Source organism: Cornus florida, unplaced genomic scaffold, assembly GCF_030987335.1.
Source record: "Cornus florida cultivar Cherokee Brave unplaced genomic scaffold, ASM3098733v1 CherokeeBrave_3.0.0_Hap2_Chr01, whole genome shotgun sequence".
NCBI classification, from domain to species: Eukaryota; Viridiplantae; Streptophyta; class Magnoliopsida; order Cornales; family Cornaceae; genus Cornus; species Cornus florida.
The window spans coordinates 41,982,994-41,996,838 of record NW_026775571.1 but is presented as its reverse complement, the minus strand read 5'-3'; the positions used below and the strand labels follow the sequence as shown (position 1 = coordinate 41,996,838).

General features: G+C 35.5%; 2 protein-coding genes across 2 annotated transcripts; both read right to left on the bottom strand.

The window, feature by feature from the left end:
* Positions 1-3,360: 3,360 nt before the first annotated feature.
* On the bottom strand, positions 3,361-4,832 carry LOC132295128 (late embryogenesis abundant protein D-34-like). The gene is made up of 3 exons (XM_059793284.1): positions 4,418-4,832; positions 3,810-4,103; positions 3,361-3,721 (listed from the first exon to the last, which is right to left on the bottom strand). The coding sequence occupies exons 1-3, from the start codon at positions 4,742-4,744 to the stop codon at positions 3,557-3,559; spliced, it is 786 nt and encodes a 261-aa protein (XP_059649267.1). The 5' UTR covers positions 4,745-4,832; the 3' UTR covers positions 3,361-3,556.
* A 2,287-nt stretch (positions 4,833-7,119) lies between these two features.
* Positions 7,120-13,845, bottom strand: LOC132295376 (glyoxylase I 4). The gene is made up of 4 exons (XM_059793614.1): positions 13,688-13,845; positions 13,353-13,577; positions 7,541-7,616; positions 7,120-7,316 (listed from the first exon to the last, which is right to left on the bottom strand). The coding sequence occupies exons 1-4, from the start codon at positions 13,769-13,771 to the stop codon at positions 7,282-7,284; spliced, it is 420 nt and encodes a 139-aa protein (XP_059649597.1). The 5' UTR covers positions 13,772-13,845; the 3' UTR covers positions 7,120-7,281.

The window sequence follows — 13,845 nt, the reverse complement described above, 5'->3', positions numbered from 1 at the left end:
ACTCGAGCCCGAAAATATTATATATATTTACGATTATACTTAAGTCACAAGATTGTGGTAGCCAAGTTGGTAGTGTGCTTGGTATTTATACTAAGGGTTTTAGGTTCAAATCACGGGTTTAGCATTAATTGATTTATGTATGGGTTGGGCTTGGGCAGCTAGACTCGGGCTTAAGGCGGGCTCGAGCTGGGCTTGGGCTGAAGATATTCTATATGGACCTAGCCCGAGATGAGTGCCAAGCCCGCCCAACTTGCCCAAGTTGCAACCCTACTCACAATTAGGGATGACAACGGGGGTGGGTTTGGGCGGGTGTACCCTCCCCCACCCCTGCAACCATTTAAAAATCCTGCCCTCATTCTCGCCCGAAACTGCAAAAACGGGGGGTCTTTTCACCCCATCCCTGCAATTGTTTAACATTTTTACCTTTGCGGGTACCCGCCCGACCCCGTTTAAGACCATTATTTATTTATTGTTGAAATGGATTTACCCTTTTTTTTCCCCTCATCTTCAGTTCTTCAGCATTGCAACTTTCCTTCTAATCAAATTCATTTGTTACTTTAATATTGTTATGTAGAATACTTAATATATGTACTCGGAAATATATATATACTAATAAAATAAGAGTACTTAAGTAATTTGTGTATCTAAATGGGGTAGGGCGACCTCCCCCTCTCCTGCACCAAATCCGGGCGAATTTTTAATATATCAAACCATTCCAACCCAAATAAGTTAAACGGTTCTCCAAAAACAAAGTGGGGCAGGGCGGGTCAAATTGCTATCCCTATATTTCTGAGTTCGCCACGACCATTGCTATACTAATAATAATCTGGTAGTTGTGTGCAAGTGCCTCATTCATGAAAACAAAAACAAAAGGAAACAGAAATAAAAAGAATTTCCATTTTACTTTCCCAAAAAAAAAAAAAAAAAAAAAAAAAAAAAAAAAAAAAAAAAAAAAACCCTGTTTACTTTCCTTCCATTTCTCGGCAACCAAAAAAAAAAAAGAAAAGAAAAAGAAAAATGAGAGAGCACTTAACATCAGACCTCTGAGCCTTAATTAAATTGGGAAACGGGCTGCCTCCAGAAAGTGAGAATCTGGTCGGTTCTAAAACCAGTCCGAGTTCTGGCGGCGGGAGGGGCCACAAACCAGAGATGCGAAGAAGTCATAAAATCGGAATTCAATATGCAACTAATAGAGATAAATTTCTTGGTTGGATGATAATTGGAGTACGATATTCCCAATCTATGTAATCCCTCTCTTTGTCACCCCCTCTCTCTAATTCTTGGAGGAGCTTCTTCTCGGCGTTGGAGGAGCTAGCGGTGGTCGGTGGAGAGCTCGGAAAAAAAAAGGTTTAGAAATGGGGTTCAGTTGAGAGTTGAGAGTTTTGATTGGTTATGCGGAGCAATCCAATAGGGTTGAGAACAGAGAATTAGAAAGTTGCGAAACATGTCAAGGTTAGGGTTTCCTATTTGGGGTTCAAAATTGCAATGCAACCCAATATGGTCGAGAGTTGATACAAACAAAAACCTAGGTCGTGAATAAAGATGCAATTGATGAATCCGAGAGCCAACGCGATTGGCGTAGAGTTACGATGACCCAACCAGCGAAGAGCGTAGAGCAAACAACTCCGGCAACCATGAACTATGGATAGAAGCACCGAGTATCAAACTCCATCACTATTCTTGGTCCTGTAAATTGTGCAACTTTGGTGTGCGCGCCAAACAAATGTGTATGGAAGCTAGGGTAGTTTTGTACTTCGAATTGTGCAAGTAAGTGTTATCGGTTTGTTTACACCTTAACATGTAAAAGGATTAAAAAGTAATTTTATATGGTCTCACAGGTTTGGATGGGTGTCAATACACTTTTTAAAAACCTCATATATGGCCAGAGTAATGTAAAAAAAATATTTGACTGTTTGCTAAGTGGCGTTAACCAAAACTTCATAAACTTTTACCAAAAAACAAGGTGTCGTGAGTTGAATTTCTTGCCAACTAAATATTAAGTCTGAAAATAGCAAAAAAAAAAAAAAAGGAAAAAGAAAAATATTTTCCATAATCACTTTTTTTTAATGGATTTACAGTAATGCCCTTTTATGGTATGGGAAGTCAGATAATAAAATAATATTTTCTCATAATTTTCTTTAAAAAAAATATTTTTCTTTTATTCATATTTCATGACATAATTTAAAAACTGTTGTAGAAAATCACCTTTTAGATTTCAAATTTCAAGGGCCCAACTATATATATTCTTGGGATTATTACATATAAATGATTTTAATGATTATATTTACTATTTAATAAAATCAAAGGCTCATAATTTTGAAAAAAATGAAGTTGACTAAAATATTAACGTGAACATGAAAAAAAAAACTATTCATTTTTTTTTTTTTTTTCCTGGCAAGAAGAGAACAGTCATACGGCATCTACATAGCACATCTACAAAGGACAGTATAGATGCAACAAAGGCAAGGCAAACAAAACCTGAAGCACAAAGAAGAAAAATGAAGACCAAGCTCCAGATTTACTGAGAAGAACAACGGAAGCCACATTATGAGACAAGCATCAACGGGGGTGATACAAAGGTCAAGTCATCAGCAAGACAACTGCTCCAAAGTTCTATTCACAAGGTGCCCTCGATTGGTGGAAAAACCACCCAACCTCGCACAAATGGGGGACCATAATAACCGAAATAGATCTAACATCTAGTCGGGACAACAAAAAATCGACATAGACCGAAGATCTAGCTGAAAAAAGAAACACAGATCCACTCAATCTGGCCAAAAACAAGCCAAATCGAAGTAGATCTAGCAAAACAAAAACAAAAACGGCGTAAAAAGCACCCACATAACGTACTTACGATTACACGCCGAGTTTATTTAGCCTGTGAAAGGCGAGAAACATCACCTCCCCACTCCCATAGAAGGGAGCAGGGAGAAGAGATAGAAGATGAAGTGGGAGACGGCTGTGGCAGTGTAAATTTAATTCAGAGCTTGGGTTTCAAAGATTAACCTGAAAGAAAAAATAAAAATAAAAAATAAAAAAAATAAAAATAAAAATAAAAATAGCAATAGCTGTTCATTTGTCAAAAAATATCACTTTTAGACACATAAGTACTATGTTTTTGTGCATATAAATATTATTTTTTGTCATCAAATACTTTTATTTTGAATATAAAAATACCACTTTTAAACACTTTTAAACACATAAGTATCACTTTTTGTACATACCTTTTTATCATTTCTGTTTTTTTGTACAAAAAAATAGTACACGCCTATGTCTAAAAATTTTGCTCCCAAAAAAATAAAAAATTAAATAAATAATTGAAAAGAAGAGAAATAATAAGAAAAAAGAATGTTGCAGCCAGAAGATAAAAACTAATTACATAGAATTGAACTCGAGTAATATTACAAAGACCAAAACCAGATAACATAACCACCATACAAACGCAACTTGATAGAGTACTTCATGAAGCCTGTCTCTCTCTCTCTCTAACACCATATCTATACATTGTAGACAAATCTCGCTTATCTCATGCATACACACAACTTGATAGAGTACTTCATGAAGCAGAGCGCTCATTGAGCCTAGCTGCAGCAGCCACTGAAGCCGCTACTCCACCCGGATGAGTGGTCATGGTGGGGTTATTCCGCAGCTCCGCAGACATCACCCCCTCCGCGTCCTGTCTTGTCGCCGCCTTATCCGCCGGCAAGTTAGCAGCCGCACCCTGCATCATAAACACCATTTTTAAAAAAAATATAAACTTATAAAAACCGATCAATTTTTGTTTATGGTGGATGCTTTTATTTGCGTACCGTGAGCACATCAGCTAGCTTGACCTTGTCCTCTTCATTAATGATGTCGGCATTTAGAGACGCCGCAGATTGAGCTACCGCTGCAACCCCACCTGGGGTCAGTTCATTTGAGCCCGTTGCTCTCATCTCCGCCGCCTGAATTGCCGCTGCATCGCTCTGGTCCACCGACTTCTCCCCGGCTGTGCGTACTGTGGCTTCCAGTGCTTCACCTATAGTAACCGCTGCCTGCACAACCCCTGTTGCACCTACCGTCTGCTGCCGCACTGGCGTAGGTTCAACATACCGTCCCACTACCTATATATATATATATATATTGAAAAATGGAATTTTCAAATCATAATTAATATATATATATATATATATATATATATATATATATATATATAATATTATAAAGAGTAATCGGATGTGAGATCCTTACTCACATACATAGGATATAAGGTGTGTGTTATTGTGTGTATCTATATATATATATATATTAGAAGGAAAATACAGAAATCTCAAATCTATTTGTTTGATCCAAGAGATTTCTACAGTGAATGAGACCTATTTTTGAACTTAACACTGTCAAATGGACATTGAATAGGTAAAATAGTAGTTAGAAATACCTGGTCGGCTACTGATTCGGTTATGATGCGAGTGCCGGGAAGATCGGTCTCGGTGACGGTGACGCCTTGGTCTCCGGCGACGTCAGTCACGTCGGTGTGGCCGACGAGACCTGCTCTCTCGTTGCGGGTAGCTGCAGATTGCATAGTAGCGGCGGGACCACCCTTCCGGGTCTTTCCAAAAACGGTGGTTTCAGCAGTCTGCATTATGGCGGCATCTTGCGGCGAAATGGGTTTGGAGACGAGATCGCCGGAGACTTGGAAGACGTCGCCGTACTTGATGGGTTCTTTCTCGGCTTGTTGAGGCCGTCGGGGCTGTTCTTGACTCATCTCCGCCTTTCGTTGGTGTGATCGCGTTGTTGTAGGATACAGAATTCGGACAGCACTTCGGATTAGATTGTAGTGAGATTCTGTGGCAGAATAGGAGTATTTATGAATGCTTCAAGGTCCGCAAGCATCGACACGTTGAATTTTGAAAAACACGTGTCAGTTAGTAGGCGGGACTAGGTGTTTGTAAGCACATACGTGGCATCTCCAAACGAAGTCCAATCGAGGTCAACTATTAAAGGATAAAGCTCAAGCATTGTGTTTTTTAAAAGTTATTCGTTGCTAGTGCTATCCCTTCCCCTTCTCAAAATCAATGGTGTGTCACAAGAACAAAATTGTGAGTGATGTGTACGAATTTTTGGTTATTAATATATATATATATATTATTTTTTAATATATTATCTAGAATGATGTGGATCCTATATAGCAACCCAACATCAAATGGAAAGAGCGTCTCTAATGGGCTCTTCGAATAAGCTTTTCAAATTTGTCATATCACGAATTTGTCATATCACTATTTTTCAATAATCAAGTCAACATTTTTCATAACTTCACGTTAGTATTTTATAATCTCCAAATTTTAGTTACCGAATATACTCTAATGGTGTATTTTTGCTCTTAAAAAATATTAATATTTTTAAAATTTTTGATAAATTTTATTTTTAAACTTTTTCCTAACGATTATATTTTTAAAATGGCTATACCATACAAAAAATTTAAACAATACAATATTTATTATAGCTATTATAATTATTATTTTTTAAATCACTATTTTTCAATAATCCACTCCACGTTAGTATTTTATAATCTCCAAATTTTAGTTACCGAATATACTCTAATGGTGTATTTTTGCTATTAAAAAATATTAATATTTTTAAAATTTTTGATAAATTTTATTTTTAAACTTTTTCCTAACGACTATATTTTTAAAACGGCTATATCATACAAAAAATTTAAACAATACAATATTTATTATAACTGTTATAATTATTATTTTTTAAAAAACACTCTTCGAAAGGTTTTTTTTAATATATATATATATATATATATATATATATATATATATATATATATATAATTATTTTTTAAAAAATTAAATTTAAAAAATAGGTTTTTGTGCCAATATATCTGTTAAGGCACTGTTTGGGTCAGCCAAACAGTGCCTAAAACGGCTATATGTTAGAAGGAATATTTTAAAAAGTAAATTTTTCATAAAAAAACATTTTTCTCTATTTTTTTAAAACATTTTTTGTCCAAAAAAATCTTTAAGGCACTGTTTATGTCAGCTAAACAGTATTTTAACGGCTCTTTGGTTCAATTATTTTGAGGAAAAAAAAAAATTTGGCTTTTTTTTTCGATTTTTTTTTTTGAAGGCAAATAGAGCCTTAAGAATAATGTTCTGGGCTAATACACTGTTCTGCACCAGAATAAAAAAATAAAAACAAAACTGATGCCGCATTGCAAACCTGCGGCCCAGCAAGAGAATTGCGATTTTCAGCGACCCATTGGGTGGGCTCAATTTTTGGCGAGGCCATTGGTGGAGTCCAATAGCGGAATCTGGCCCAGAATCGCCGAAGCGCAAACCATTGAAACTGCTCTAACCAAATGATATCACCCCTCCTTCAAAAAGGTTTGAAGGGTGTAGAACAGGACTAGAAATAAGTGTACACTTTAAAATTATTATTTTTTAAATATATATATCAACAGTTCAAAATTAAGATAAATACTTTTTTTTTTTTTTTTAGTAAATTACACAAATTCCCTATAATTTGTCATAATTACAAGAACTTTTTTTAAAATTTTGAAACTTTTTCTAAAATTTTGAAAGTGTAAATTACACTGACCTCCTTTAATAATAAAATATTATTACTCATACCTCCCCTCTAGTGCTGAAATATCCTATCTAAACTATCTATTTCTCTTTATATATATATATATATATATATATACTCGCTCACATATATCATTTTGATCATCGTCAAATGACAATTGGAGCTCGGTTTTGGAGCCGTACAATTTTCGGCGTTAGGACGACAAGAAATCACGCAAATGCCATTTCTAATTCGCCCCTCAAACCAACAACCCCTCCACGTTAATTAGTTCTATGGATAAATAATACCAACAATTCAATATACTAATTAATTAATATTTTGGCCGATGTCAAAATTGACCTAAATAGCTTTTTGTGAGAATAACTATCTTCCCAGTAGCCAAACTCAACAAGGTCACCATCGCAGCAGTTGTGGATGACTCCTCAACTGGGAAAACCCATCTCATAGCTCATAAGAAATCACAAGAAATCGCACTACCAGTGCAGGCTTTTCTTGTCCATTCTTGGATATCATGTCAGCCTATTTAGGCTGAAAAGCACATGGATGAATGACATAAACATAAACTAGATTGCACACGCAAAGTCATCGAAGTTAGTTTTGTCATCCAAATTTACGGTCTCTTGGTGTTTATTGCCTTTTATTCGACCACATACACATCTATATGTCCTACTTACATGTAGAACAGCCCAAATTTATTCTTCCGGAGCTTCAGTCTTCACGGCTAGCAACCTCCAATCCATTACCTGCACCATATAGTTCGGTCAATACTGTACTGCCATGGCTTCAAAGTAAATCAAGAACTTGGACCAACGCCGAACTAATAAAGAATTGAGCAACAGTAGTTAACTGCTGCATATGAAAACTACAGGAACAGAAGCAGCATAGATCTGTTTCCATCTTGTCAACTTTAATTAAACATGAGGAATGGAGAAAGCCATGAAAAACAAAGGGAATCATAAAATCTCACCGTCTGGATCAAAGAAGAATGCTTGCTTGGTCTTTCCATCTGCTTGAGTCTTCACATGCGTCTCAATTCCCTTCTCCTGCACAGCATACCCGAGATAATTAGGGGAGAGAGAGAATTCCTCAGCTTACTTATGAAACACATTGCTTCTTGATTAAAGGTAGCAAATGGTTCCCATTGCTTCCGAAATTTTTGCAGTCATTATTCAACTTCTGAATACTGTAGGGTGTAAACAACCGCAACCAAGCGTCCCCATCTCAAAATTATCTCCTGTGTTTTAATCACTTATGCTACTCTATGTTTACCCAAACTCCTCTCTAGTCTTAGTAATTGATCCTCCAATCAATATCTTTATTTAGGCTACACATGGAATTACTTATTGGTTACTTGCTTTATAAACCGAAACTGATCTTATGTGTATAAGGCACCTTCAACTTTTATGAGAAATGACGTCATCCCATCTTTGTCATGATATACCAGTACCTAACTTCATTGGCGCTGTCCTCCATGGTCGATACCTATGTATTAATCTAGAGTAAATACCAGAACATAGTCACTCTAACCTGTGCCTATCACTCAAGGCTCATTCCAGTGGTGAAACATGCATTACATATAATATCTTTTAGGTAGGTTAATGAAATTCACATATATATTTTTCTTAAGTAAATCCATAATTCTTAGGTATCTGCTATATAGCCAAAAAGGACTCCAGATGAGGTCATCATCTGTCATAAAAACAACTATAAAAAAAGGGCTGAACAATACCAGCTTACTCAATGCAGCTCAAGTGACTAGCTAAATCAGTGACATACGCTGCCAAACAGATAAATTTACTACCAGTATATAGTGACGATTTTGAAAACTAAGGACATTCAAGCAGCCGTACATATTAAAATACATCAACATTTAACAGAATATGCTATAATCCATCACCAATTTTAGAATTTTCTATCATGCACATTCACATATATGTGATCATTTTTTATTTTTTAGTTTTACATGCTAGATATGAAAACAACAAAAAATAGTCGATGTTAAACAAAAACTGCGTACCTCAAAAATGAAAAAAATTAAATAAATTTTTTTTCTGTAAGGACAAAATTATGTAGTTTGAATAAAACAAGATGATCCTTTCACTTAAAATGACACTATTATCCAAATATTATGATTGTAAAAATTTTTGCCAGACATACCACATAATGTTCTTTATTTCTTCCATGGCATAGTCTAGGGATATGCAATGCAGTGTGGAGAACAACGTGGATAGGACAAGAACTTGATAGGAATATTAACATAGATGATGTGCAACCAAGTAGAAGAGAGATTTGAACGAGCAATTAGAATCTAAAGTTTAAGATTCCTACTTTATCTTGAAGCAGCAACCATGTCAACCTTAATAATGGCATGAGTCAGAGTACATAATACGATCCAATAAGTGATAATCATTCAAGTACTGGATCCCCAAAGGATTATTTATCACAATCCATAGGCAGCTCAAAGTTCCTTTTCGAATTCCAAACTACAATTCTGGCCCCTAGAACCATACAAATTCAGACAATCCACGATCACCCAGATTACATAGGCTGTTTCCAAGTTCTGATGGAGTTATGTATCAGCTTAAGCAATAAGGAGTGCCCAACACAAAGGAGTTAGTGGAAAGATGGAGGCGTTGGGAAGAAGTGCTGGTATTGAGAGGTGATGGTGGTGGTAGGCGGAGGTAAGAGGGAGAGAAGGTAGAGAGAAAGAGAGGGGGAGACAAAAGAGGATAGAGAAATGAAAGAATTGCAGAGATTAAAAGGGGTATTATATACATTTAACCAAATTTTGATCGTTCAATAAAAAATCTATTTTAAACATAAGGTCAAGATAGTCAAAAACTACTTCAGTTAACACCGTTAACAGACAGTCTGCCAAGGAACTTTGCCGATGACATAGTACTGTTGGACACTTCTAATGAAAACTTAGCAATTAAATTTAAAGGTGGAGAAATGCGTTAGAATTAAAAGGGTTAAGGGTCATTAGGAGCTCTTCGATTCTGCTTTTTCTCAATTCTGTGCAACTAATGTCGACAACAGCCTTCGTTCAGCCCTTTCTTTCTGAATCGCATATTAATGATGATTATACTTCAAAATCGAAGGCAAAGTGAACACTTTCAGTAAAACTTAAAAACCCTAATAAATGAGTCAAAAAAGTTAAGCAATAATTTCCCTGACACCCCTGCGGTCAGACATAATTAGTTACACATGAGTGCATAATTTGGAGAAACCTACTCTGAAGCCCCCTAAAGTTTGGTGCATGATTTCTACCGACTCCTACTGCCATCTTGCCATTTGGATAGTACACTGACCACGTGAAAAGTCACTTTTACTCCTTGCCTTGGTAAAAAGACTAACTTCAATAAAACTTAAAAAAAAAAAAGAAGACTAACTTCAATAAAACAGTTAAAAGTCGCTTTCTAGACCCAATCACCCTTATTTTACATTGTGAATTGGACAAAACTACCCCTTAGACGCAATTTATATATATACAGTTCTCGGAATGACAACTTAAGATGGAGGTTAAAGCTACTGATAGACAATTCATCACGCTTACAAAGGACAAAAAGAAATAGAATTCAGCAAAACACGAATTCTGCCTTTTTGTCAATAATTGCCTTCTACTTCACAATTTCTTCAACTTCCTTCATCCTTGGGTGACTCTGGTGGGCTACCGATACAGGCATCAGGCCTTCGAGTGACTTAGGGTTTTGATTAGAGAGAGAAGGGTGGGGGTCGGTGAGAGGGGATGGAGGTGGGGGTGAGAAAATGAGTGGATAGAATGATCAAGAATCCAATTGTTTAATCAATAAATGAATGGGAGCTAAATTTCCATCTCACTTTCACACAGTTTTCAATAAAAAATGGTCATTAAATTGAAGGGCAAGAGTGTAACTTTATGCATATAACTAACGACCGTTTTTACTAATAATATATATATATATATATATATATATATATATATATATAACTAACGTCCGTTAGTGCCAAAACTTTGAAAGTGTAGGTTTTTCTAACCTCAAGGGTGTTGGTGTAATTTACCTAAAAATGAAATATAGAGGAGTGATGGCTTGTGATAGAAATTAATCGAAAAGGATCATTCATGTGGCCGACCCTATTCATAGGAGATTAAAGCAAGGAAATTCATGATGGTGATTAACATAGATGACGTGCAAACAAATGAAAGAGAGATGTGAAAATGAACAAAAAGAATGACAAGTTTAAGATCCTCATTCTATCATGAAGCAGCAACCACATCAAATATAATACTAGAAAGAATTTGAATCTAACGTATGGCTCCAATAATTATTAATTCAAGTGTTAGATCTGCAAAGGATTATTTATCACAAACCATGGGCTGCATTCTGATACGGTTATGACCGTATAAAGTTGGGCATTCTTATTGCATAAAACCTCTGCTTTCTTTTTTCTTTCTTTTAATCTTAATATCAGCTCGATGATGGATACTTATAATCAAAATACTTTATGTTGACCTAAAGGTTTCAAATTTAAGAGTAATTGAAACATTTTTATGAAAACAGATCATTGAGGTGTTAGATTTAATGTCTACTTAAGTTTATGCTAAGCAAGTTTAAATATATAAGAAAACTCAAGATGGGCTTATGGATCAATGGCAAAGACCAATATGAATTTCACACTTAAAGATGATATGTTGAAGCTCAAAAGGCATTGAAGTCAAAGATGAAAGACCTCTAAAGCTTATTAGACATTGAAGTCAAAGATGAAAAGTTATACAATATATATATATTTTTTGATAAGTAAATAACGTGTTAAAGAGTTTTCAAAAGGAAAACACATGAAAACTTGTACAAGATGAAGAGGCATCAAAGTCAAGATGAGCACATCAACCAAAAGGAAATTATTGAAGATCAAGATTTTGGGTAGACAGGCTTGGGTGAGTGACTAGAACTCAATGTAAAATTATTCTCGAAGTAACTCACTTGAAAGTTCAGCTCTTAACTTAGTGGACTATAAGACCATGCATATCGATCATAAGTTCTTAGACTACAAGCAATAGGCTATGAACTTCAATGAGTCAAAATCATGAGGCCTTTGCTAAGGTTGAGTTAGTACAAAATTTCATAAGCTTTGAAAGAACACAACTCTTGAGCCACAAAACCTGGACCATGTATTTTAATCATATCATTTGAAATAGTCTTTAGAATGAGTGAACTAGGCTTTGAACTTGAATGTTTAAATCATGAGAAGGCTTAGGTGAAATTGAGATGATCTCCAAAATGTCATTTTAATCCTAAATATTCACATTTAGTGAAGTTAAGGACCTTGGACCAAATTGATTCATTCTATGGAAATGGTTCCTGGACTCAAAGATTAGGATTTGAACTTCATACATAAATTCCTATAAGTCCTAAAAAGAAATGGAATGGAATGGGGCGGAAAAGAAAAGGAGAGGAGAGAATAGGACTCGAAGGGAATATAAAATCTCTGTTTCTCTCAACACCCAAGCCTTGAAAACGAAAAACAACAAGCACATCCAAAGTCGTCCCAGTCTTCTTCAAAGTCAAACTCTGAAGGTGAAGAACAAGAAGCAAATTCAAAATCATGCCATTCTTCCTCAAATTCAAACTCTGAAGGCGAAGAACAAAGTGGTGGTAAGGTTTTCTCTCAACGTGCAATAGGGAGGCCCAATGGTGGATTGGGGGAATCCGCAAGTGGCTGCCATGAGACGAGGATGTAGGTGGTTTAGCCGAATCTCGTTATATCGTTGTGTCAGCCTTCCTCATCCCTTAACTTTGTTATTTAGTTTTTGTTTATGCATGTTAATTATATTGTTAAGAGCAGATGTCCGCTAGTTTAGTTAATATATCATATATATATCTATATATATTATTATTTAGATTAAGTTTGTGTGTTATGTGAATGCATATTAGATAGCTCTTCATCACCACAAAATTAATCAATCAATTCAACTATAAATCAATATCTAGAAACCAATTAATCTAGAAAGTAAAATTAAACTCATTCAAGCCAAAGCATAACTTGGTATGAATTCATTACCTCAAGCCCAACCATCCATACAGTCTAACTCAAGCAAGCAAATCACTTAAGTCGATCAATTGATAAATCAACTATTGAAGTTCACCAATAATTAACCAAATAGGTCTTAACCATGATCCTCATTAGTTAATTCCACAGAGGAACCCATTGTCCATCATACACCCAATTCAACACCCCCTCCTCTAAGGTAATACTTCCTTTTATTTATTTATTTCCCCTTTTTGATAGAAAAATCAACATAGGATGCTTGTTTGCATAAATTCATCAAATGCATCCAGGCTGATCGTTCATATAAGTTCACCAAATTTTGCACAATAATGGTTACAGAACATTAAGAATAACCAACCAAATAAACACAAGGATCAGGATAACTTTCAATGCATATGTTGTTCTTATTTAAGAGATGTTATACCACTGTATGTATCAAAATCTTAAAACTGTTCTCAAGTTATACTAAGGGTGTTGTATTATTTGATACATGAATAAACTAGTAACACAAAAGTAATATATTGGATGTTTGCATAACATAATAAAATACATATACCACAAAATTTAAAGTGAATATACAAAGAACTCCTAAAGCTTATCGAAAATGGGCAATATGTAAAATAGACCAATCGAAATTGGATAATCAAAGAAGCCACATTTCTGAATTTAAAAAGTACCCAACAGTTCAGCTAATCATACAATACACACACTCATTTATATATATATATATATATATATAGAATAATTTATACCTTGAGGGTTTGAAGAAAAGAGTCAAAATTGGAGACGGAGAAGCAGATATGGTGACCTCTGGGTAGATTCTTAGGGTCTGCAACAGGTGAGGTGGCAGTCCAGGGTCCTTCGGGAAGCTTGGTCTGGGGGTCCCTCTCGATGAGGTGGATGTAGATAGACGAGAGTTTGAGCCAAATGACCTGGAATTCCAATTTAGGGCTCTCAATCTGCTCAAACCCAAAAATCTGCAACATCAATCACGAAATCAATTAAGAAAGGTTAATAAAAATGTAGAAAAAGTGTAGTGCAGTGTTAGAGGAGGAGGAGGAGGAGGAGGAGGAGGAGATGAAGAGACCTCCTGATAAAATTTAGCGAGGCGGTTGATATCTGATGATTCCCTCGATACGTGATTAAGGCATGCACCTTTAGCTGCCGCCATAGTTCTTCCTCAGTGCCAAGCCAAGAAGACTGTCAAGACTGGAGTTTTCTATCTGGAATCTGACATATATCACC

Coding starts and splice junctions, on each gene's coding strand:
- LOC132295128 (XM_059793284.1), bottom strand. CDS start 4,744: ATGAGTCAAGAACAGCCCCGACGGCCTCAACAAGCCGAGAAAGAACCC. Junction 4,104..4,417: donor CCGAATCAGTAGCCGACCAG/GTATTTCTAACT, acceptor ATATATATATAG/GTAGTGGGACGGTATGTTGA. Junction 3,722..3,809: donor AGCTAGCTGATGTGCTCACG/GTACGCAAATAA, acceptor TTTATGATGCAG/GGTGCGGCTGCTAACTTGCC.
- LOC132295376 (XM_059793614.1), bottom strand. CDS start 13,771: ATGGCGGCAGCTAAAGGTGCATGCCTTAATCACGTATCGAGGGAATCA. Junction 13,578..13,687: donor TCGCTAAATTTTATCAGGAG/GTCTCTTCATCT, acceptor TTGATGTTGCAG/ATTTTTGGGTTTGAGCAGAT. Junction 7,317..7,540: donor ATTCTTCTTTGATCCAGACG/GTGAGATTTTAT, acceptor TATATGGTGCAG/GTAATGGATTGGAGGTTGCT.